This window comes from Acomys minous (assembly GCF_964271855.1).
Source record: "Acomys minous genome assembly, chromosome: 8".
Taxonomy (NCBI): domain Eukaryota; kingdom Metazoa; phylum Chordata; class Mammalia; order Rodentia; family Muridae; genus Acomys; species Acomys minous.
Window position 1 is genome coordinate 112,811,409 of NC_140489.1, and position 23,171 is coordinate 112,834,579.

Genomic DNA, 23,171 nt, shown 5'->3' on the forward strand with positions numbered 1-23,171 from the left:
CTATATTCTTTCCAGAGTTACTTAATTGCACCCACAAACCAGTTTGGTGGAGCCTTGCTCTAGGTAACTGTGCATACTTATACATTAAATAGTGTTCTGGGCAGCATTTGTTTTTTGCAGTGCTGGAGGTCAATCTCAGGCCTCTCTAAGGCCAGCCACTCGAGCCGGAAGACAGAGCTCAAAGAGTCAGTTTCCATCAGGGAAGGTAACCAGCCCTTTCAGTGACCAACCACAGCGTGAGGGGTTAGACTTACATAAAGACCACGATTTAGAATGTGCTAAGTAAAAATGCATCTAAGTTTAAACAAGGAGGTTATGTCAGTTTACTGTAGCAAAGGTAGCCTTACAATGTAAACAAAATACTTTCACTACAGTCAACAGACTAAACTATCAATATAGTAACACACTGTTATGGTTTCAGTCCTTGTAAGTGTGACACTTGCTATATATACAATGAAAGGACACACGTGTGAGTGTGTAAGCAACCAACACTTACTGGTACGTCCTTCTTCTCTTTTCTGGAAAGGTTTGTGCCTCTTTGCTCATTCTGTTGCTGATATAATGATGCGTCTCGTTCACCGTTTAGCTGGAAAGAGCTCACTCCATTTCCTTTAATAAGGTATTTTTAAATATATTGTGAAAGGACTACTTTTATGAAAGATTTTATTAAGAGGATTATTAAGTAGGAAAGAAGTTCATTCTGAATTTGAGATTTCCCATGCAGAACATTCATCCCTAATGTGTGTATATATGTTCTTCTAGTTAAACCTATTTGGCATATCAGATAAATTTAAATTCAGCTTATATCGAAGAAAAATAGTACATACATACTTACTTTTAAGGAACGGGTAATTCATATTACAAATAGTTACCAAGAAATGGTAACTGCTCTTTTAAAGAGTTCCTCTGGACAACAGAGGAGATGTCAGTAATAAAACTCTACCTTCTAGTGATAATTTATAGATAATATCTATTCATACCAATCATTTTTCTAATAGTGATTCCTATATGGCTGCTCACCACTGTCTAACTACAGTGCCAGGAGATCTGACACCCTCTTCTGGCCTCTATTGGCACCAAGCATGCATGTGAAGGACATACATACATGTAGGTAAATACTCACACACATGAACATGACAAAAAATAGGGGTAAATGTCCTAGGCTGGGTCACAAGGGGTCCTGTCAACAGAGCACTTTGAACCAGGAAGCAGCAAATGTGTGTAGCAGCCACTGCTTTTGCTACCTCCTCCCAGAAAGGAATGCCAATTGTCTCTTAGACTTATAGAGCAAACACCTGTGACAGGCTGGGCCTTGTCCTCTACCCTCACCTAAAGCAGCAGGCTTCTGTGGGGGCAGCCGCGGGGGAGGTGGCCTAGGTGGCACGTGGGACGGCCTTGCTGGGCTCCCCGCTGAGGGACATCTCTTGATTGTTCCTTGATTACTGTCCTCAGCAGAATGTGTATCCTGAGGTATGAAGATGGATTTAGGCTGAAATTACACAGGAAAGGAAAATAGTCATTACATGTAAGGTTACTTTCTTGAAGTAAATATTACTATATATCAGGGACTGTCAAACTATTCACTAGATGAGGGTCAAGGGTATTTGAGATTCAGGATATCTTATTACTTAATTAAGAAAAAAAGAGTCCTACACGTGTTCATGAAAACATGTTGTGTTTCGCAGCTGTGGAAGGCGGTATGAACTGGTTGCTAGTCAGTGTATGAGTGTCTCAGAAGCCTTCCCAGCTACAGCACTCTTGTCTTTCTGGTTACGCTCCAGCGTCACTGCATCTTTTCAAGGACTGACGCTAATTACCACTTGTCCCTGGGACATCTTGGTATGCTTATGTTACAGGGTAATCTTTCAGATCAGGAACAATACAAGATGGCAGTTACAATGCTCATGTACTGGAGAACACCAACAGGAAGACAGGATGCCCGGGAAACTTTTGTGAGGCAGTGAGAAACCTCCCACAGCTTAAGGTTTGCAGAACTTGTGCATTCTTCCAAGTGTGCCCTTAAGATTCCACCAAAGCAATCCCCACAGGCACGTGCAGCACCCTTCCCCGGTGAGAACTGAGATTGTCCCAGTAACACGGTGAAAACAAAACACTGTTAGCAGTCAAGACTGGTGAGGCTCTGACTCAGACTACATCTGTGACTGAAGCTTGTTACGAATATAAACCCGTAAGATAAATGGGCCCATACTGCTGTTCACATTCACTCATTTTATCCTTGAGAAATCTGCAGATACGTTGTATACGTGTATGGAATTAAACAAAACCCTGTAAGTTGGGGTTACATTATTATTCACGAGGACTCTGTGCACAGTGCTTGCCTAACATGCATGAGGGCCCCAGGTTCAATCTCCAGTACAGCCAAGGAAAAGGGGGATTTTTGTCATTAAACTGTTTTCCAAAGCAATTTTCCAAATTGCTCTCCTAATTTTGTATTTTTAAGTTACAGTTCTTTTCTGAAAATTAAATGTCTGTGATGGTAGTTTACCCTCTGTCTGTTCCATTTGCAGCAATCAATTAATGGTAGGTTGTAGCTTTTAAAGAACATTTTATGAAAATGTAAGATTTCTAGCTAGGCAGAAACAACACCAATCTAGAAATTATTTCAAAGTATAAATGTTTAAAATGTATTGTTTAAATGGGTACAAAGTTATTTTTTAAAAGGCAAAAGTAAAATTATGTTCCTAGGCACTAATCGTCAACTCCGGGTCAGTCTCTGGATGGGAGGCAAAGCAGGCTCTAGTGAGCAGGGCAGCAGTAATGGAGGAGCAGCGCAGAGCTCAGCAGAGTAGGGCGGCTACCTTTGGTGGCAGAGGTGGTGGGACTCTTGATTTCATGGTTGAACTAAAAACAGAAAATACAATCAGAACTCCTCATTTGACAAAAGAATTATTAAGCACAACTAATAATAAAAAGACACAGAAGAAAAACTTTCAGAGACAAATACTGTTTTCTGGGTTCATGAGGTTCCCCCCCCCAAAAAATATTTTGTAAAATGTCTAAATTCTATTGACTGAAACATTCAGAAGTGGGTAGAAGTGCATCTTCTTGGTTTCAAACACTCTAAGTGATCCAGACTCAAAAGTTACGTAAGTAAGGATGCAGGTAGGACTGGTTCCGGATTGCTCAAGGTGATGATTAATGCTAACCTTACAATAATACAGCTTTATCTTTGCTACCAATAGATACGGCATATCTCTAATGAAACTATACATGTGTGTAGTCTATGAAGCAACAGGCACAATCCCATTGAAGCTAACATTCACTGTAATTCACAATCTTTCAGAAACAAAGCTTTAAAAGATAATCAAGAACAATTTTTTTCTTACATCTTCAGAGACAAAACGATAGGACCCAGGGTCGCAATAACTCTGTGTGTCTGTCAGTCTGGTGGAGTCAGGCTGGCACTGTTGTCTCCTGATAAACTGTATCTTCTTTCTTTGCCAAACCCAAACCAATCATCACACAAAGAGCCTTATCCCTTCCAATGAACTTCTGTAAATGTGTTGTTTATTTGAAACACACCGGGTGAAATTTAATCAAGCTTTAGAACAGCAGCAATGATTAGAACAGCTACCAGCGCTGGCTGACAGGTTCTAATGTGGACCTTTCCCCTGCAGCTTGTACTGAGCTTGTGATCCCTAGGCTGGTGCCCACAGGTCTGGAATGTAGAGTCTGGGATGTGGTGCCTGGGCGACGGAGGCTGCGAAGATGCAGCCTTGAGGATTATAGACAGATCTTCTTTCCAGTCCCATCTCTGCTTCCTGGTTAGCATCATGTGAGACCTCAAAGCTGCAAGGTTCCAGTGCCACAGACCAGGCTGCCTGAGCCACCATGCTTTCCCCCACCATGACCAACTGTTTCCCTGAAACTGTGAGCCACAGTAGACCTCTTTCCTTAAGTTGCTGCTGTTGAGTATCAATCAGATCACAGCGATGGGAGAAATAACTAATAAACTGTCCAAATTATGATTAAAAATGATCTTTGTTAATTAGCTTTTTCTAAGCCAATTCTGTCTTCAATTAGTGTTGCAGATTGACTTTTATCTCCTTAAATGAACATATTGATGAGAAAATTCTCAATGTGATATCCCTAAAGATACAGCTTTTAGGAGGTCAGTCAGGTTAACCGAGGCCATAGGCTTGATGAACACGCAGTCAGGAAGAACGGACTGCCCTTTGCCCCATTACACACATCAAAGAACGCCCATGTGGATACAAATGGAGGCAGGAAGCAAGGAGCTCGGGGTTGTTCTCATGGACATAACAAGTTCTTAGCCCACCCGGGTTACAAGGGACCCTGTCTCAAAAGCCAGGGTTGGGTTGGTAGGTACACAGCCAGATGGAGGCCATCATCAGAACCAAGTGGTCACAACCTAGATCCTGACCTGCCTAGCCTCCAGAGCAGGGAGAACTAGGTTCTGCCCTCCCCTCCCCTCCCCGTACAGGGCATCTCTGTCACGCTGATCTGAAGCTGAGCAGTCCAAATGAAACAGAAAAGCAACAGCATAGAGACTGTGGTTTAACCTAAGGTAGTGTGCTACTTAAATTAAAATTGTCATTAACACTAAGCTGGTAGAACTATGACCTCTGGTCAAGTGAGGTCTTCTCTATTGGCCAAGAAGAGCAAAGCACTTACTGTTTAGAGTCATCATCGTCCCCTTCATCATCTTCTAAGTGTGCCACATGTCCTCTAGGGAGAACAGAAGCATCATTAGATGGTGGACCTCCCAGAGCAGCCTCGCAAATGCAGGAGCCAACCGCAGGACAGGACTGCATGCCTGCATCTTTATAGGACAGACTGACAACTAAACTAACAAACTACACATGACAGAGAAGGGGGAAACGATTTATTTCATCTCTGACATAAAGCACTTCAAGTTTAATTAAAAGTTATAATTACCGCTGATGTAATTCTTCTTCAACAGACTTCAGGAGACTCCTTAAAAGACAAAAACATGGTGTGTGAGTAAAATGCAATCAACTGTGTCACTTCTATTACTTTACGTTTACCCATAAGTATCCTGAATACATTTGCCACACTGACCAATTTCTGTGCCACAGAGCTTGTGTTTTAATGAGATATCCCTCTTTTTGGTTGCTAATGCCTTTGCAAACATATCCTAAATGTACAGAAAGAAAGAAATTCTAATATTGACTAAGAATTACTGATTCAAACAGGACAACTCAGCATGAAATGCCACAACAGAACTGACAAAACAACTGCAGTGCCAGAGCAAAGGGGTTTCCAGGACTCAACTTCTACCTGGAATATTTATTCCACCTGATATTTGAAATTACAGTTCTCTTTCTCAATATAAGGAGGGTGACATACTTTAACCGATTCATGCTCTCAGGCAACCCTGCAAAAAGGGACTCAGCATGTTGGCTTTCTGCAGAAGCATGCACGCATGTGCTGTGAACATATGAATGTAGTAGCAGTCTTCTGCTTCCACGGAGGTCACTCCCTCACCTATGGGCTGCTCTCCGGTGGTGCATGTGCAAACACATTTACTTTTGGGAGACTAAGGCTGTGTTAGACTAGCTTAGCTGTAAGGGTTTTGTTTTTGTTTTTGTTTTTTTTTAAACCAGTAGGAGCAATTTTTTTTTTTTTTTTTTTTTTGGTTTTTGGTTTTTTTTAAAAAAGGCTTTTATTTTTAAGACTGTGAGAGAGTTGGGGCATTCCTGAACACAGCAATTCAGGAAGCACAGGCACACAACCTACCCACTGCTCATGTGCATCTCCAGACTACTGCAACTATCGGGAGGAATGTATTCGCCCTAAAGCTTGTGAGGTAGTAGCTCTGAAATGCTTTTCTAGAATTATCATGCCAGGAAGCCCAAAAGGCACCTAGCTGTCTACTGTAGACAACGAGCAGGATGGTCTTAGCCACCAAGTATTTTAAGTGGGCCAGCCTGGTAAGTTTCCAAGATGACAAGTTATGGATCTGGAATGGCAAATGACACAGAAAAACAATAAACAATTCCAACTGCTACCACCCCTATTGTAGTTCAATTTCCTGTTAACTGTGAAGCTCCAGGAGCCATGAGCAGAGTGGGCAAAGGAGGGCAAAGGTGGCTGGACGCTGATCCGGTGTCACCTCTGCAGGCCACGTGGCCTTGTGAATGGATGTGATTCAGTTCCTTGTGTGAAAATGAGACCTACACCAGGAGAGAAAGTACCTGAAGAAGCAACAGGTGGATGAGGGAAAGCACTGTAGCTGCTTAGGTCACAGCAAGCACTTCACTTCTATGTTCTTAAGGAATACCTGCGAGACACACTCGCCCAAATTAGATCCTGGAAAAACCTGTCTCAAACAGGAGGGCCTGCGAGGCCCCACTGTCTGCAGAATACATAGCCTTTTCTACTTCCCCCTTCCTGAAGACAGGGTGTCTCTGTGTAGCCTTGGATGTCCTAGACTCACTTTGTAGACCAGGCTGGCCTCGAATTCACAGTGATCTGCGTGCCCCAAGTGCTGGGATCACTGCGCCCAGCTTGCTTTTTCTACTCTTGTTTTTGCTGCTGTTTTCTAGAAACTATGTGTTATGTGATATAACAAATTGAATGAAGTAGCAGGCATGAAAATTCAGCCACCTTCCAGTAATGGCAAAGAACTATGAAAAGAGAAAGAAAACAATGCCATTTGTATTATTACTTTGTCAGAGGAAAGTAGTTCTTTTCATAAGAATATTGCCTGTCACGCCCCACAGTTTGCTGACTGCACAGGTGTGGCTGGAGTTCTCTGCTCCAGTCATGGTGAGAACCATGGGTATTGTGTCCAAAGGGAGCTGAAGAGGAGGCTTTTGAGCTGGTCCCTTAGGGTGAGGACTTTTTAAAATAACTGTACAAAACATGTATCTTATTAAAGGTGAGTACATATTATTATTATCTTAACATATTTAAATAACTATTTGTGGGAAAGCCTTTGTTTAGTTTTCCATTCTAAAATACTACACTAGCAATAGGAAATGCCAGCATGGTGCTGCTGCAGAGTGACCCTAGATCTGAGCCGTGTGGCTCTCCTAAGTAAGCCTGGTCTCTCGGGGGGATAGTGGGCTTTTACATCATCCCAGAAGATACGAAGTCAGCAACGGCAGCAAATGCCGGCAATCCTGTCATTAGCCCGGGCTGTATACTCAACACCCTGCCACAAGCAAACAAGCAGAAAATACGTTTTTCTGAGCATGTGGCAGTGTTTTGTTTTGTTTTTTGCATTAAGATTTGAAAATAATTGGGGGGGGTAGTTTACATATAGTTTTATTTTCTGTTACCATAGTCAATGGGTCCACACACATTGAGTGTGTGTATGTGTATGTGTGTGTGTGTGTGTGTGTGTGTAGCATGTTTAAGCGAGAATCTTACAGGAAGTTTTCTAACAACACCACTTCTGTTCATTGATATGAGTCTCTCACTGTGAATTAAGGTATTTTGTTGATAGAGAAAATGAGATATAGCTCAGTTTGCGGAACAATCCATCCCAGCTCCTGCAGCAGAGAAGGCTAGAGAACATGTGGCCCTGAGTTATTCCCAAGGCTCAGTACCACACAAGAACAAAGCCACCTTCCACTGCCCACTTGAACTTGGCTGTTAAGGGATTTTTGGTAATAGAACTGAGTGTCTATATTGAAAATATGACAAAAAGTTCTAAATTGAAACAGTGTATGAATATAGATTTAAGTGACAAGGCAAGGACACTGAAGTAGAAAAGCCTGAAGCCACCGTTAAGCACTCAGCACACCTGACTTAGCACAGGGAGTCATGCGCAGGCTACCAGGCTTCCACAGTGGCCAGGCTGACTCAGGACAACCTGTGTATGCACTTCCCTGACTGCATGTAAAAGCAAGAAACTCGGGATTTCTTTAAAACTCAAGAACAGTTTTATCTCCTTCTTAACATAATTGGCAGCTGCTAAGTGGCTGCTTACGCATAAAGAGAGCTAACAAACATGCACGCAGGCCCATGGGCACTCCACACTCCACAATGGTTATTTCCTTCTCCCGTGCATCCTAGGACTCAGGTACTAACTACTACACTCCTCATTTTACCAGAGACAGTGGTAGTCAAGTGTTCACAGGAAGAGCCGATGCAGGGACGGCACTGGCTGCTAGTCCAGTCTGCTGTGGGGAACTATCTGACTCCTGTCCAGAACAGCGACCTTTACAACCCTGCTCTATACCACAAGCAAAACCAGACATAGTTTAGTTTTCTTTAAAACAAACAAAACAAAACAAAAATTGCTTTGATTAAAAAAATTTTTTTTAAAGGTCAGAAGTAATGATCCCATATTTCAAAATGATACCAGAATTCAAAAGAAAAGGTGTTAGTTGGGTTGAACAAAAGCACTTCTGTTACAGAAAGCCAAGTCTGTGCAGCAAATCTAACTAAGGTTCCTGCGGGATCTGAAATAGGCAGATACCCATCAATAGAATTTGTCTACCTTCGCCATCAGAGAAAGCAGTAATTTTGAGTTTCAAAGCACTGCCTACTTGGAAGAATAAAGCAGCCAAATCTATACAGTAAGAGAAGTGCCACATCTGTGCTCATGTCACATGGATGTAAACACCTACACGTCAAACACAGCCAGAGCTAAAACTTTTGGCCAACCTACCTTGCCAATGACTCGTTATATAGAATACAGTTCCTTAAGCACGGATCCAATTCATCAAAAAATGAAAGGTGGGCAAATTATTAACATTTTACCTAGCCAAAGTAGCTATACATACTCAGAAAATCAGACAATTGGAAGTAGGAAATCTGGAAAAGCATCTGTGGTTGTATTATTTTGCAAGTACATTAATTTGAAATGAAAGGGTGAGTGATATATAGTCACCAAATTAATCAGCCTCTTTAGGTACATGAAAAGTTGTTGTAACAAGGTCCTCAAAAACCAATGGTATAATTTTTTATAAAAAAAAGTTAATCACTTTTTAAAATTCACTACCCCACAGTGACACACAATCTACTCTTTGTTACCCACTAAAACAAAGACAATTTAAGTAGCAGCAACATTTTCTCCCAGGGGATTTTATACTTATCTTCCAATTCTATGAAAGACAGAGTCTACTGGATGACGCACAACTTTAATTCCGGCACGCAGGAGGCAGAGGCAGGAGGAGCTCTGCAGGTGTGAGGTCAGTCATGGCTACACAACGAGGCTTTTCCTCAAAATATATTCATGAATAAACAATCAACAAAAAGATAAAAGAAGACAAAGGCTAATAAAAAATGACAAATTATTAACCTTTTATATTTAGCTAAAACTTAGATTAAACAAAATTAGCACACTTCTTTAGCTTTTCATTAAAAGCCTTTTTAAGTAAAAAATAAAAAAGAGTGAAGTGTTCGGATTACTGAAAAGAAAAACAAGGCTTACTGTCTGTCTGTTAAACTAAGGCATCTGTAATCATTATCTCTCAGCAGCTAAACTTAAAGTATGGGAAGAGATGTCTTGGCTCTCCAGTGTAACCAAGAGTTTGAAACTTTTAGTTCTAATTTAATATGTATATACATCCCCAGAGTACTTTGGTAATTTAAATACTCCCTTACAAATTAGCTTATAGAGTGCAAATTCATCTATGGATTCAGGAATCAGGAAGCTGGGAAGGGCAGTGTTGGATTACAGCATGCTTTCACCAGCTCGGTGGTGCCTGATTCCGGGGAGGCATTACCAGACGTTAATCTTAGTCCTTGCGTGAAACAGCATTAGGAGTCATGTCTATTCTATGACTAGTATTCTTTAAAAGACCAGCATGGCTGAAGCTAAGGCGTGGATTTATCTCTAAGTAGTGGGAATGATTTAGCCGTTTTCAGTGGCTAGCCCATCTGGGAGAACAAGTTTTGCAGAGGGTAAAGAGGCCAACTTCAGAAAGAAATCAACTGCTGAGCTGCAGCTTCATCACAGCTGGGGTGCACTGCAAGAAGAACGATCTACAGCATAGGTTAATACAAAGTGTGGTCCTCCCAGATGACAATCACTGACTAAAGATGGCCAGTGGAGAGAGCGGGGGAGTCAAGGGCACACTGTGCAGCCAGTGGAGAGAGCAGGGGAGACAAGGGCACACTGTGTAGCGTCCACCACCTCAGGTATTAAATATAGCAATATTAAAGACAGTTACTTTGAATTTAAATTTCAAAAGGACTTTACTTACTTGTTTCCGCCTAAAAAGTAATTACTTGGGTGTCCTTGTCCATAATCTAGTTGTAGATCCTGATGGCATAAAGCAAAATATTTAGCCCAACAGTATACCAATCACTATACACTAATACATATATTATTTTAAGAAGAAAATCTCCAAGCCCCAAATAAATCTGTATTGCTATATACTCTTAAAAAGAAGGCATGGTGGCACTTTCAACAATACAAGATGTAAGGCTGTGGTCCTGATTTTTATTGTTTGAGTATTTTTCTGGGAATTTTCCCAGTGACATCTACAAGTTTCATTTGTGGCTATTGCTATTGTAATTAGTATTCGTAAAAATTAGTTTGTAGAAAGAAAAAAGCTCAAATAAACAGTTGTCAAGCTACACAGAGCAAAAAAGAACAGAGAATAAGCCCCACACCATCTTGATCTGCCATGGTATGTGGCAGCTGGAGTGATGGTGTGTGCAGACACGTTTATGTTTCTATGCGGCTTCATGCAGGTGATTAGTGCTTCACAGACACAAAGCTGGGCCAAACTGCAAAAGTGGGGCTTGTATGTGAACTAGCACAGGCCTGGAAACGCGCTGGAGGCGGGTTAGGAAGATTTTAAAGGTTAAAACAGCAAAGTTTAAATGAATATTGATCCTTTGCCTTACAGAATGATCACACCTGGGCAGGGGGACAGAGGGCTTGCAGAGAGAAGAGCAATCATGGGTGGGGACATCTCTGTGACAAGCTGGGGAGCTTCTGGGAGGACAAGGGAACAACTCTAGCTGAGACTCCCCGCAGCAGGGGGTCATGGAGACCCACCCATAGAGACTTCAGCCCAAAACTGACCCTGCCTACAAGATATGCCGGGATAAAGATGGAACAGAGATCGAAGGAAATGTCCAACCAATGCCTGGCAACACCATGGGAGAGAGCCAACCCTGACATTAGCAATACTCTGCTATGCTTGCAGTATAGCTGTCCTCTGAGAGGCCCCACCCAGCAGTGGATCAAAACAGATGCTGAGACTCACAGCCAAACACTGGGTGAAACATAGGGAGTCTTGTGGAAAAGTGGGAAGAAAGGTAGAAGGACCTGGCGGTGACAGGAGACCAACAGAGGCAACTAATCAGGGCCCAGAGGGGCTTGTGGAGACTGATGCCCCAAACAAGGACCACACATGGACTGGGCCTAGGCCCCCTGCACAGATGCAGCCGATGGGCAGCTTGGACTTCATGTGGGTCCCCTAGTAAGGGGAGCAGGGCTGTCTCTGACTCTGTTCCCTACTTTTTGATCACTTCCCCCTGGTGGGGCTGCCTCGTCAAATCACAGAGAAAGAGGACATGCTCAGTCTAGATGTGACTTGATGAAATGCAGTGGGTTGGGGGTGCTTTCCTTTTGCTGAGGAATAGAGGAGGTGGGAGGTGGGTGGGACCAGGAGGAGAGGAGGGAGGGGGCTATGATTGGGATGAAAAGTGAATAAATATATTAATTTTAAAAATTAATATTGAGAGTTCCTTGCCTACGAAAGCATTTTGACTGAGTACTGTAGGCAGCAGAGAGCTAAGAATTAAAATGAAAGAGAATAAGCAATACACGGGCTTTATTCAGACACCTTCTTGAGAAAAATCTAGTATTCAACAACCACAGAAAGAACCATGTTGTCTTTCTCCTCTTTTAATGAAGCCACTATGCTCCACTCACTGTTATTAGGGATCTTCTACAAGACTACAGCAGGGCTTGCTTCTGTTTCACAAGGCAACAACAGATGTATGACTGGGGGCTCTAATCTTTCCAGAGTTTACCACACACCTCTCCTCTAGCATTTACACTGAATTTTAATCTGTCTACAAGTCTCTTAAAACAGTAGCCGGGCCATAAACTCTTCAAACACAGTGAAAAGGTCAAATTGGTCTTCCTGCCCTCCAGCCTTGGTCTAACTAGACTGTCTTCCTTACAGTATGGTCTAGCCCAGCCCCGACACACGGACTGTCTCCCTCCCTTACAGCATGGTCTAGCCCAGCCCTGAAACAGAGACTGTCTCCCTCCCTTACAGCATGGTCTAGCCCAGCACTGACACACGGACTGTCTCCCTTCCTTACAGCATGGTCTAGCCCAGCCCTGACACAGAGACTGTCTCCCTCCCTTACAGCCTGGTCTAGCCCAGCACTGACACATGGACTGTCCTCCTTACAGCCTGGTCTAGCCCAGCACTGACACACGGACTGTGTTCTGAGTAATAAACGTTTGTTCAAATGCCACCTGTTTTATTTCCCAGATGAAACAAATACTTCCCCAGATACTCAGAATCACAAAGATTTAACTCTGGAATCTGCTTAGTCTTTTAAGATTAATACAATTCCTCACAACACACTGTATTTTGTAATTAACTTCAAGACCCATCCAAAAATTATCTGTTGAAAATTAAAGTACTAATTTAGACATGGCTCAAATTTTATCCCCTTCAATACTTGTGTTCAGTGGTGCATATAGTAACTGCTCTTACCAGTGACATCGTAAATGAAAAAGATTAGTCAACTGTCACAGTGGTATCCTATGAAATCGTAATGAAAAAGGATACCTATTTTCTTTAACTTATGTATGACATATCTTAATAGAACCAAGTCACCAAGTCACAAGCCTGCCACGATTATTTCACTTTAAATTGTAGTGGTCATGACCTTATACTTTATGGACTAGAATTCAGTCAACAACATACTAACTTCTGTGGATGCTTCTAGGCTCAGGGTTGTCTTCACGTACAAATGACTAGCCCTCCTAACCAGAGCAGCAGCAACAGCTTAGTCAACAGAACCTGGTCAACTTTTACCTAAACAACAGCTTCAAAAATGTGTATGTGCAGAGAGGATATGGCTTCTGTTGATGTGTAGGAATGTACACTTAGCTGAGAAATGTTAATCAACAGCAGCTTGACAATCGTGACCAGAAAATGAAAATCTATCAAGGTCAGGATTATATTTATGAGGGTAAAGAGAATTATTTAAAATAACTAAAGGGATATTTAAATAGAAAACCAAGCATAGAGTCATATACATTCAGGCTAACGGAGTAGGCAAGGTGTATGTACACCCAAGTCTGATAATTAATCCAACAAGAAAAGCTAAAACTGAAAGGGACTATTCTTCACTAATTGTTTCTCTCCTAGAATCAAGTTACAATGTAACATCCAGGTGAGCCATCAAGATGGTTCAGTGCGTTAAGATTTTTGGCACCAAGACTGATTATCCGAGTTCAATCCCCAGAACTAGCATGGCAGGAGGGTAGAAATGATGCCTCAAGGTGGTCCTCTGACCTCTACCCTCAACATGGTGTGTCCTCACACACATATTGTGCACTACACAGTAATCATAAATTAAAAGAAAAGGATTTGGAAGCCATTCTATATTAGAATAATGCTATCAAAATTAAGTTCAGAAAGCACTCAAAATAACCAAGATGATGGCATCATTTGGTCATCTTTGGTTAAGGAAAATCAGAATGCGCTTGAACACGTAAGCATTAAAAATTAGATTAAATAATGAATGATAATGCTTACTTACAGAACGATGTCAAAGCAGTAAATGACATGTACTGAAAACATGCAATAACCTAAGAAAGACTCAACCTTGAGACAGTTTCCCTAAGATATGCTAAAAAACTTTATAGGTGAAAAAGTTCAATTTTAGAGGTTCCTTTCACTGAGCGGCAGGGGAGGCTATTTCTAAATCTAGAGCAAAAATTATAAGGAAAGAGCAAGTATAAGCTAAGAGAGGACTAAGACATCACTGTGAGATACTGGGAAGCAAGGGCGCACACACTTAGGAAAGTCTGACTGTAGTTTATGTTATGTCACCTTGGAAGACGGTAGTCTACAGCAGATGGAAAGCACCAGAAAGTCAACAGAGCTGAGACTATGGACACACACACTCACATTCACTCACTCATTCTCTCTGACATACACACACACACACACACACACACACACACACAGACACACAGAAACACACACACACACACACACACAGACACACAGAAACACACACACAGACACACACACAGATACACACACACACACACACACACAGACACACAGAAACACACACACACACACACACAGACACACAAAAACACACACACACACACACACACACAGAAACACACACACACAGACACACAGAAACACACACACACAGACACACACACACAGAAACACACACACACACACACACAGAAACACACACACACACACAGACACACAGAAACACACCCCCACACACACACACACACACACAGACACACAGAAACACACACACACACACACACAGACACACACACACACACACACACACACACACACACACACACACCCCAAGAAAAAAGAAAAGAACAGGAATGAATAATTTTCCTCATCATAAAAATGAGAAAATTATGGCAGGAATAAGAATGGTTAGAATAATGTATTTAATATTGAAGATGATGTGCAGAAATAAAGTGGGAATTAATCCAACAGAATACAAAAGCGATTTCTTTGGAAGTCAGAGAAGCAGCTGGGTTGGAACGTGGTCTGATGACTGATCCCCAGTAACCGATGAAGACTGAAGGGCCATGTCTGAAGAATGTGACTTTCATGCTGACTCTTAGAAAAACTACCCCAGGTGGTGAATGGCCCCCTCAGGGCTCTCCATGTCCTCTCCTAAGCATTAGCATGGGGCTTTAGCCTGGAAAGTAGTGCACACCTGCAATCTGAACACCCAGAGGGCCGAGGCAGGTGTATCTTCAGTCCCAGGCTAGCCTAACTCTATATAGAGAGATCCTATCTCAAAACAAGATAAAAAGGCAAAGCAGAAGAAAACAATAAACAGATAAACCTAAAAAACACAAAATAGTATTTAATTTTAAACTTTCAATGTATTAGCAAATGTATTATTGAAAATTAGTGAGTAAAATTAGGCATGTTCGGCTGGAGAGATGGCTCAGAGGTTAAGAGCATTGTCTGGTCTTCCAAAGGTCCTGAGTTCAATTCCCAGCAACCACATGGTGCCTCACAACCATCTATAGTGAGATCTGGTGTCCTGTTCTGATCTGCAGGTGTATAGTACATGCAGACAAAAATATTGTATATGTAATAAATAAACCTTTAAAAAATTAGGCATATTGTAAAACATATAGCATCAGCTCTACAGATCTGAAATATAATCTTTTAACTAAAGATACTATTTTATAGATCAAAGAAACCCATTTTATGACTAAATTCTACTATCCAATTATTGCTTCAGTGAGTTTTAGCAATGTCAGCAGATTCCAAAATTCAGTTACGGCATCTCTTTTTGGACTCTCCAGATCCCATTCCATCATGCTGGTGTCAGCTGCCCACTAAGATGAGAGCCAGACATTTTAGGCTCATTAAGTGTTTGGTGGCTAGTAATAAGATTTTCATTTTTTTGAGTCAAAGTCTCATATAGCCCAGGCTGGCTCTAAAAGTTCTGTGTAGCTAGGAAAGACCTGGAACTCCTGATGATCCTCCTGCCTCCATCTCCCACCTGCTGAGATTATGGGTATGTGCCAACAGTCCTGCAACAAGCATTTATGGGAGCTGAAGTGGATGGACATTTCACACTCACTAGGACAACTATTACTACAACTGAAGAAAAAAAGAAAGAAAAAGAAAAAAAAAAGAAAAAAAGAAAGATGATGGTGTGGGGAAAGCAGAACCCTGTCTACAGGTGAGTATGTACAGTGGGAAATATATGGCAGCTTCTGAAACATTCAAAGACAAAACTGTCTGTCATTCATTCCAGCAATTCCACTTCTGGGTACATAACAGAGGGGACTCAAACCTACACTTGTAGATCTGGGGTCCCATCTGTATTATCCACAGTAGCCAAAAGGTAAAACATTTACATAAATAGATTTTTTTTTCCTGTTTGAAAAAGAAAATTCTGAGGGCTAGAGAGATGGTTCAGTGGTTAAGAGCACTGGCTGCTCTTCCAGAGGTCATGAGTTCAATTCCCAGCAACCACATGGTGGCTCACAACCATCTATATATAATGTGATCTGAAGCCCTCTTTTGGCCTGCAGATGTACATGCAGACAGCACTGTATGCATAATAATAAATAAGCCTTAAAAAAAAGAAAAAAGAAAATTCTGACATATGACATAATGTGAGGTAATGCTGAAGATGCTCAGCTATGTGAGCCAGTTGGGAGAGCACACGTAGTTAGGATTCCACTTATCCATGGTCCCTAAAATCTTCACACTCATAGAGAGAAAACATGGGAGCTACTGCAAGGGCATGAAGTTCAGTTTGGGAAGATGAAACATTTTGGAGACGTGAGCAGTGACTCGTGTGCCATGAGTCTGCACTATACTTTAAAAAAAGAGTAAGAGATTTTATTCTACGTATATTTTATCAGGGCTAAAGTATTAAGAGGAAGGAGAACCCATTACTTCAAGGCAAAGCAAGCAAAACAACACAACCAACCAGAACTGATGCTGGTGGGCAGAGGCTGTAACACAGCACATGGGCTGAGGCTACTACCCCCAACTGATTGCTTAGCTAATGAATGACAGTGACAATGGTCACTTTCTTTGCCTCTTGAATGTTTGTTGCTTTTGTAAACAAGGAGAATAAGGTAATACAGTCCCATGTGCCAAGATGATTATGACATCAGTAGGTGATGTAATCGTGGGCCACTATTAGATATATACTTTATGTTGTTGATGAAAACACCATACTTAGTGTTTAGAATAACACATGACATGTAAAACTATGAGCAGAAATGTTAGGTTTTTTTTGTTATCACTAGAAATGAATTTTTGCAGCTGATTTTATGAACTGTAGAATCCAACAGTGTCTCATTTGTCCTTTTACCACAGCTACCTAGGGTTTGAAGGCCCCTAATGCCCTCATCTGTCATAGATCCTCCCCTCCATCCCAAGATGCTCCTGACTTCAGGACAGAGATAGAGTGAGGGCCTCAGCAGGTCTAGGGAGAGGAGCCAGGGATGTGGTAACTCAGTCAGGTTTTGGGACTGGTTCCACAAGGTCACAAATGGTTTTTTCTTTTCTTTGCTTTCTTTCCTTTCTTTTCCAAGACATGGTAGCCCTGTGTAGCCCTGGATGTCCTGGACTCACTTTGTAGACCAGGCTGGCCTCAAACTCACATCGATCCGCCTGCCTCTGCCTCCCTCCAGAGTGCTGGGGTTACAGGCGAGCACTACCACGCCCAGCTCTGGTTAAGAATGTTGGTAACTCTACGTCCGACATTTCTGCTCTGACTGTTACTCTTTCTGCATTGAGGGAATTACTGACCAGTGGAGCTGACTCCAATTTCTGACCATGACCTATTTACTTTGTAACACTCACCAACTGTCCTTCTAGTCTGCATTATCTAATTCTGAAGAAAATTATGACCCAGAAATTACTCTTTGCTTTGGATTTCTATCTCACCTGGCCTGAGAAGCCTCATTTCTCTCAATTGAAGAAGCCTTTGACACATGCTTTCTGACCTGGAGTCACATCTGCTCGCTCACTTGGCTTTCCCAAGGCCTCCTCCCTACTCTTAATGCTGCTTCTTCGTGATAGCCAGTTTTTGCATTCTCTCTCTCTTTCTTTCTTCTTCCTCCTCCTCCTTCTTCTTGTTCTTCTTCTTCTTGTTCTTGTTCTTCTTGTTCTTCTTCTTCTTCTTGTTCTTCTTCTTCTTGTTGTTGTTCTTCTTGTTCTTGTTCTTGTTCTTGTTGTTGTTGTTGTTGTTGTTGTTGTTGTTGTTGTTGTTCTTCTTCTTCTTCTTCTTCTTCTTCTTCTTCTTCTTCTTCTTCTTCTTCTTCTTCTTCTTCTTCTTCTTCTTTTAAATGACAGGATCTCACTCTGAGGTTCAGGCTACCCTAGAACTCATTATGTAGCTCAGGTTGGCCTTGAACTCACAGTTGTCGTCCTGTCTTAGCCTCCCAAGTGCTGGAATTATAGACATGAGCCACCACAGCCAGCTGCACTGTGCCCCACTTCTTCACATGCCAGCTTTGCAGCTTCATCAGTTCTCTCTGATGACTCAGCTCTATCCTTTCAGCTAGCTTCCATTTCTAGTGGTAGTGTAACAGTGTCTTCATTTCAGCTGTTTATTAAATACCTCTTAAAACCGTGGTCTGTGCCAATGACCCAACGCTGAGTCTCATGAAACATAGGCACACCTCTCTGTTTCCTTCCCCGAGAGTCCATGATACTGACACCAGCCTTGATAACTCACAAAAGCCAATTACGCTACATGGGCCCCAAACAGTTTTTGGTTTCCTGACTCTCATGGTACCAACTGGGTTTGCCCCACTGGTTAGCAGTTGACAGCTGGCCACATTTTGATAACTGAGCATATGTTTTTTGCACAGCTAAGAATTTATGTCTGTAAGTATTGCTTTATCTAATGAGTCAGAATTTCTCTCTTCAAAAGAATGTCTAAAATATTTTGTTGACATGGATTTCAGCATTTATATAAATATTCGGAGTAACTAGAACTCAAAGAGGTGTCCTTTCAAGTTGGAGAGGAAGAGAAAGAAAGTCTCATTTGACAGGCAGAAAAGCAGAATCTGGGAATAAATGATGGAGTAATGTGGGGCTCTAGCCAGCTATATGCACAGAAGGAGCTACCTAGTTATGAATAAAAGGAGCTATCTAATAATGTTTTAGAAAGCACTAGCTAGCTAATATTTACTAAGTCAAGTTTTCCATGCAATGGGAATATAGTCTTCAGGGATGCTGTACAATCCAGATCTTTTTCATGAGAAAAGTAGACACTGTATAATGCTAACAAATGCAAGATTTCATCTGACTCCACTATTAACTCAGGGATAAATTATTTGTTCAAATTATATATGATGCATGCAATATATATAATATATTAACATATATTATATAACATATATAACAGCATTATATATGTAATATCAAGTTATATGTAAAATATATATTTATCATTCATCTAAACAAGATACATTACTAAAATTGGATATTTTTACAAGGAAATGTCTTTTCTAAAAAAAAAGTTCACATTTGTGTAAGAAATTTAAATACTAACATTTTTTTCACAAAAGAAAAAAATTGTTTACTATTACATTGTACACTTGAGTGGATCTGACTTATTATGGGGGAAATTACTGTATTTTTAATATATGGAAGCTTGCTAACTAACAAGCTTTAGTTTGTAAAACAATAAAACTGGACAAAATGTCTGAACTTAAGAGTTAAGACTAAAACAATGCTGACAAAGAAAATCAGAAGATAAGAAATACCAGATTAGATCTTGCAGTGTAGTATATTTCTTCTGAACTGTCGAAAAAAGCATCACTGTCGGGCTGTTTAGCAGAGACCAAGAAACCCAGGTTATTGACACTTAGACTGACAACCACAAACTCACAAGGGAAATGCTCACAAGGGAGGTGGGCCCTGCTAACATAATTTTATTAAGGCAAATGCAAAATCAAATGATAGCACGTGGCTTCCACACAAGCAACATCACAGCAGCCGCTTGTTAACAGTTACTAATTAGGGACAGATCCACTCTGCAGACTGTCTTAAAACACAATTAGCATTCACAAACATTATGACTGCTTTTCACTCTTTATCTTCTATGATTAAGGAGATTAGTCTACAGGAATGACAGGCTCCAATGTTAAAATATGATCATCTTAAGCTTTTAACATTTTCTTCCTTCAGGCTAGTACAGCAGATTCATAACAGGAGGGCTGATACCTTCCTTGGTGCCAATCAAGTGGTGAAAATGTGCTTAAACTTCATGAGAAAGCTACAGTGCATCAGCCTTCAGTGCTTATTAACCAGTATTTTCTTCTCATTTATTAACTGGGAAAGGAAAATCCACCGTGCTAATAATCTGCAGCCTTGGTAAAGCAATTTTATTAAGATTATCTTTTAAACCTTTTTTTTCTTCTATAAATTATGAACATCTGAAATATTTGCAGCGCATGCTGCCTCCAGGACTGCATTTGGACAGCGGCACATATGAACCACCACAGAAGCCTCCTGAGCCCTTTAGATGCAGATGATCTGTTCTCCACACCTGCTGTGAGTGTTTGTACTCTAAACACACCAGCCACTGCTGTGACGTTTAGAGACCATGGTACTTTTCCTAGCGGACACACAGAAAAAAGCCCCTCAAAACCAAACATGAATAAAATAAAATAAAGTAAAAGGCCAGCATTTAAACCACTTAATCAGAGAATGCTAAAACTGTATCTCTTCAAATAATTTTGAAAATACTTAATTTCAGCAACACAGATTTATTTATTCAGTATTTAAAATTACCATTTTTTTAAATCCAAATACTTTTGGAAATACTAAGTACTAGCTAGCCAGTGCCAACGTATTACAAAGGCAAATTCAAGATTTATGTTCAAAGGCTAACATTCCAAGACAAAGTACTTACAAGTTCATGATGTGGCTCAGTCTCCTTCCGTAAGGGAGGATCAAATTTTACCTGGCCAACTGAGAAGAAAAAGAATTTATGTCAAGATATGGGATATTTCCCCCTTGGTTTGTTTGTTTGTTAGATTTTTTTTTTTGGGACAGGGTCTCACTATTTTAGGTCCAGTCTAGCCTTGAACACAGGAACTTCCTGTAAATATTAAGTGATATGATATTTTAATTAATTAATTCATGTATTCAGTGCTGGGGGTTGAAACAGGGCCTTGATCATAATAGGCAATTGTTCTACAGTGAGTTATATCCTTTGCATTGCATTGTAGAAATCCTTAGGCATTTCTACAGTCAAAAACAAAACAACAACAGCAAAAAAGCACTAGCGAGCAAAATGGCATGTGCTGTGGTCCAGCATAAGAGATCTTTGAACTTGGTATCTGGACAGAGATGTAAGTTGGTGCCATTGGGTATAAGAGTCACATGCAAGATGGCCCCAGTGATGCCTGCATCCTAGCACTGAAGAAGCTGTGTATTCTTCTCCTACACTAGATCACAGTTTGTGGGGATGACAAAGCAAACATGGCAGAACTATGGCTGACCTTCATGGTAAAGTTCTGTCTTTCCATTGGATCATCTGGCTTGGAGGAAACTCCTTTGTGAGCTGCCCTACAGAGCGAGGGGCCTTTACCTAAGTCATGTAAGGGAGTATGGAAGCAACCATGTAGTGCAGCCAAGCCTTCCACGACCACAGTTCTGGGTAACATTATGACAGCTATGCCACCAGAGGCCCTGAGTCAGAAACACTCTGCCATGCTGTGGTGGTTTGAAGATGACTGGTCCCCCAATGCTTAGTCACCCGGAGTGAAACTGTTTGAAAGGATTACAAGGATTAGGAGGCATGCCCTTGTTGGAGTAGGTGTGCCCTTGTTGGAGTAGGTGTGTCCTTGTTGGAGTAGATGTGTCCCTGTTGGAGTAGGCGTGCCCTTGTTGGAGTAGGCGTGCCCCTGTTGGAGTAGGTGTGCCCTTGTTGGAGTAGGTGTGCCCTTGTTGGAGTAGGTGTGCCCTTGTTGGAGTAGGTGTGCCCTTGTTGGAGTAGGTGTGCCCTTGTTGGAGTAGGTGTGCCCTTGTTGGAGTAGGTGTGTCCTTGTTGGAGTAGGTGTGCCCTTGTTGGAGGCAGTAAAACTCAGCAGCTTCAGCCACATGGTTCTAGCTTTAGAGTCAAGGATACAAAAAATGAGTTTTGAAATCTCCAGATGTGGCTGCAGAAAGCCCTTGAGGCCAGGTGTGTGTAGGGGGTGTCCATGCACGGAGGAGGCCCAGAGGGGCTTTTTGCGAAGCTGTCAAGATGAGGCCTAGATTGTGTCTGAGATCCCAAGAGGTTAGAGATGCCAGAATCTTAGAGTGCCTGACAAGAAAGGCTGCAGCCTGGGCATGGAACCAACCCAAGAGAGAGAAGTGTGCTGCAGTCAACAAAGCTGAAAGGAGCTGCAGATCTGAAGAGTGCTCTGGCATCCAACATGGAGACGCAGTTTCCAGTTTGCCCAGCTGGGCTTTGGTCTTGCTTTGGTCCGGTATTTCCTCACTGTGCTCCCTTTCTCTCCACTTGAAATGGTGATGTACATTCTGTGCCATTTTATGTTGGAAGTATGCAATCTGCTTTGTGATTTTGATTTTACAGAGGTTTACAGTTAGAGAGATTCCCAAACATCTCAGAAAAAGACTTTGGGCTTTTAAACAGTGTTGAGACTATGAGAGCCTACAGGAACTTTTGAAGTTGGACGGAATTCCTTTTCGCATTCTCATATGACTACAAGCCTTTGGGGACCAGGAACGTAGTGGTTTGAGTAAAATGGCCCCCAAAGGCTCCTACAATTGAATTCCTAGTCAAGGGTGCGTGGAACTGTTTAAAAGGATTAGAAAGACTAGCAGGTGCTGGCGGAAGTGTGGCCCTGGGGGGGGGGGGGCTTTCAGCTTCCAAAGTCCACGCTAGGCCCAGCCTCAGGACTTGGACCTCAGGTTCTGCTCCAGCACCAGGTGTGCCACTATGCTCCCCACGGCGACCATCCTGACTGACCCTCTGAAACTGTAAATGTGGTGGTTTGAATACAAAGGCCACCCATAGGGTCATGTATTTAAATGCTTAGTTACCAGGGAGTGGCACTACTTGAGAAGGATTGGGGGGTGCGGTTTTCCTGGAGGAAGTGCATCACTGGGGACAGGCTGCGAGCTTTCAAAAGCCCGTGCCAGACCCATTTGCCAACCTTCCTGCAGCCTGAGGATCAGCACACAGCTCTCAGCTAGTGCTCTCGTGCCATGATGAGGATGCTGATTCTCTGAAACTGCAAGCCAGCCCCAGCTAAATGCTCTTTTGTAGAAGCTGCCTTGGTCATGATGTCTCTTCATAGCAACAGAACCCTGACTAAGACAGTAAGTAAGTGGCTGACTATATACTTTCTGTTCTAAGATTTACTGTGGTTATGGTGTCTCTTCACAGTGACTGGGACAAATGCTGTTCTAGACTTTTGACCTTCAAGATCCTTGTGAGACAATGTGTATTTTACAATCAACCGAACTGTACTTATTAACACTTATTCTTTGATG

The 23,171-nt window shown here is 41.8% G+C and overlaps 1 protein-coding gene across 6 annotated transcripts in view; it reads right to left on the reverse strand.

The window, feature by feature from the left end:
• Positions 1-23,171, reverse strand: part of MAP4K3 (mitogen-activated protein kinase kinase kinase kinase 3) — a 145,374-nt gene that overhangs the window by 26,361 nt on the left and 95,842 nt on the right. For 4 of the 6 annotated variants that reach the window (XM_084793096.1, XM_084793098.1, XM_084793100.1 and 1 more), the window contains 8 exons: positions 20,578-20,636; positions 19,427-19,489; positions 10,167-10,225; positions 4,921-4,959; positions 4,657-4,710; positions 2,820-2,862; positions 1,330-1,489; positions 497-609 (listed from right to left, as the gene is read on the reverse strand). In XM_084793096.1, coding sequence (XP_084649222.1) covers positions 497-609; positions 1,330-1,489; positions 2,820-2,862; positions 4,657-4,710; positions 4,921-4,959; positions 10,167-10,225; positions 19,427-19,489; positions 20,578-20,636 — 590 coding nt within the window. The remainder of the gene's footprint in view (positions 1-496; positions 610-1,329; positions 1,490-2,819; positions 2,863-4,656; positions 4,711-4,920; positions 4,960-10,166; positions 10,226-19,426; positions 19,490-20,577; positions 20,637-23,171) is intronic. The other 2 variants (XM_084793097.1, XM_084793099.1) reach the window with 1 other exon arrangement.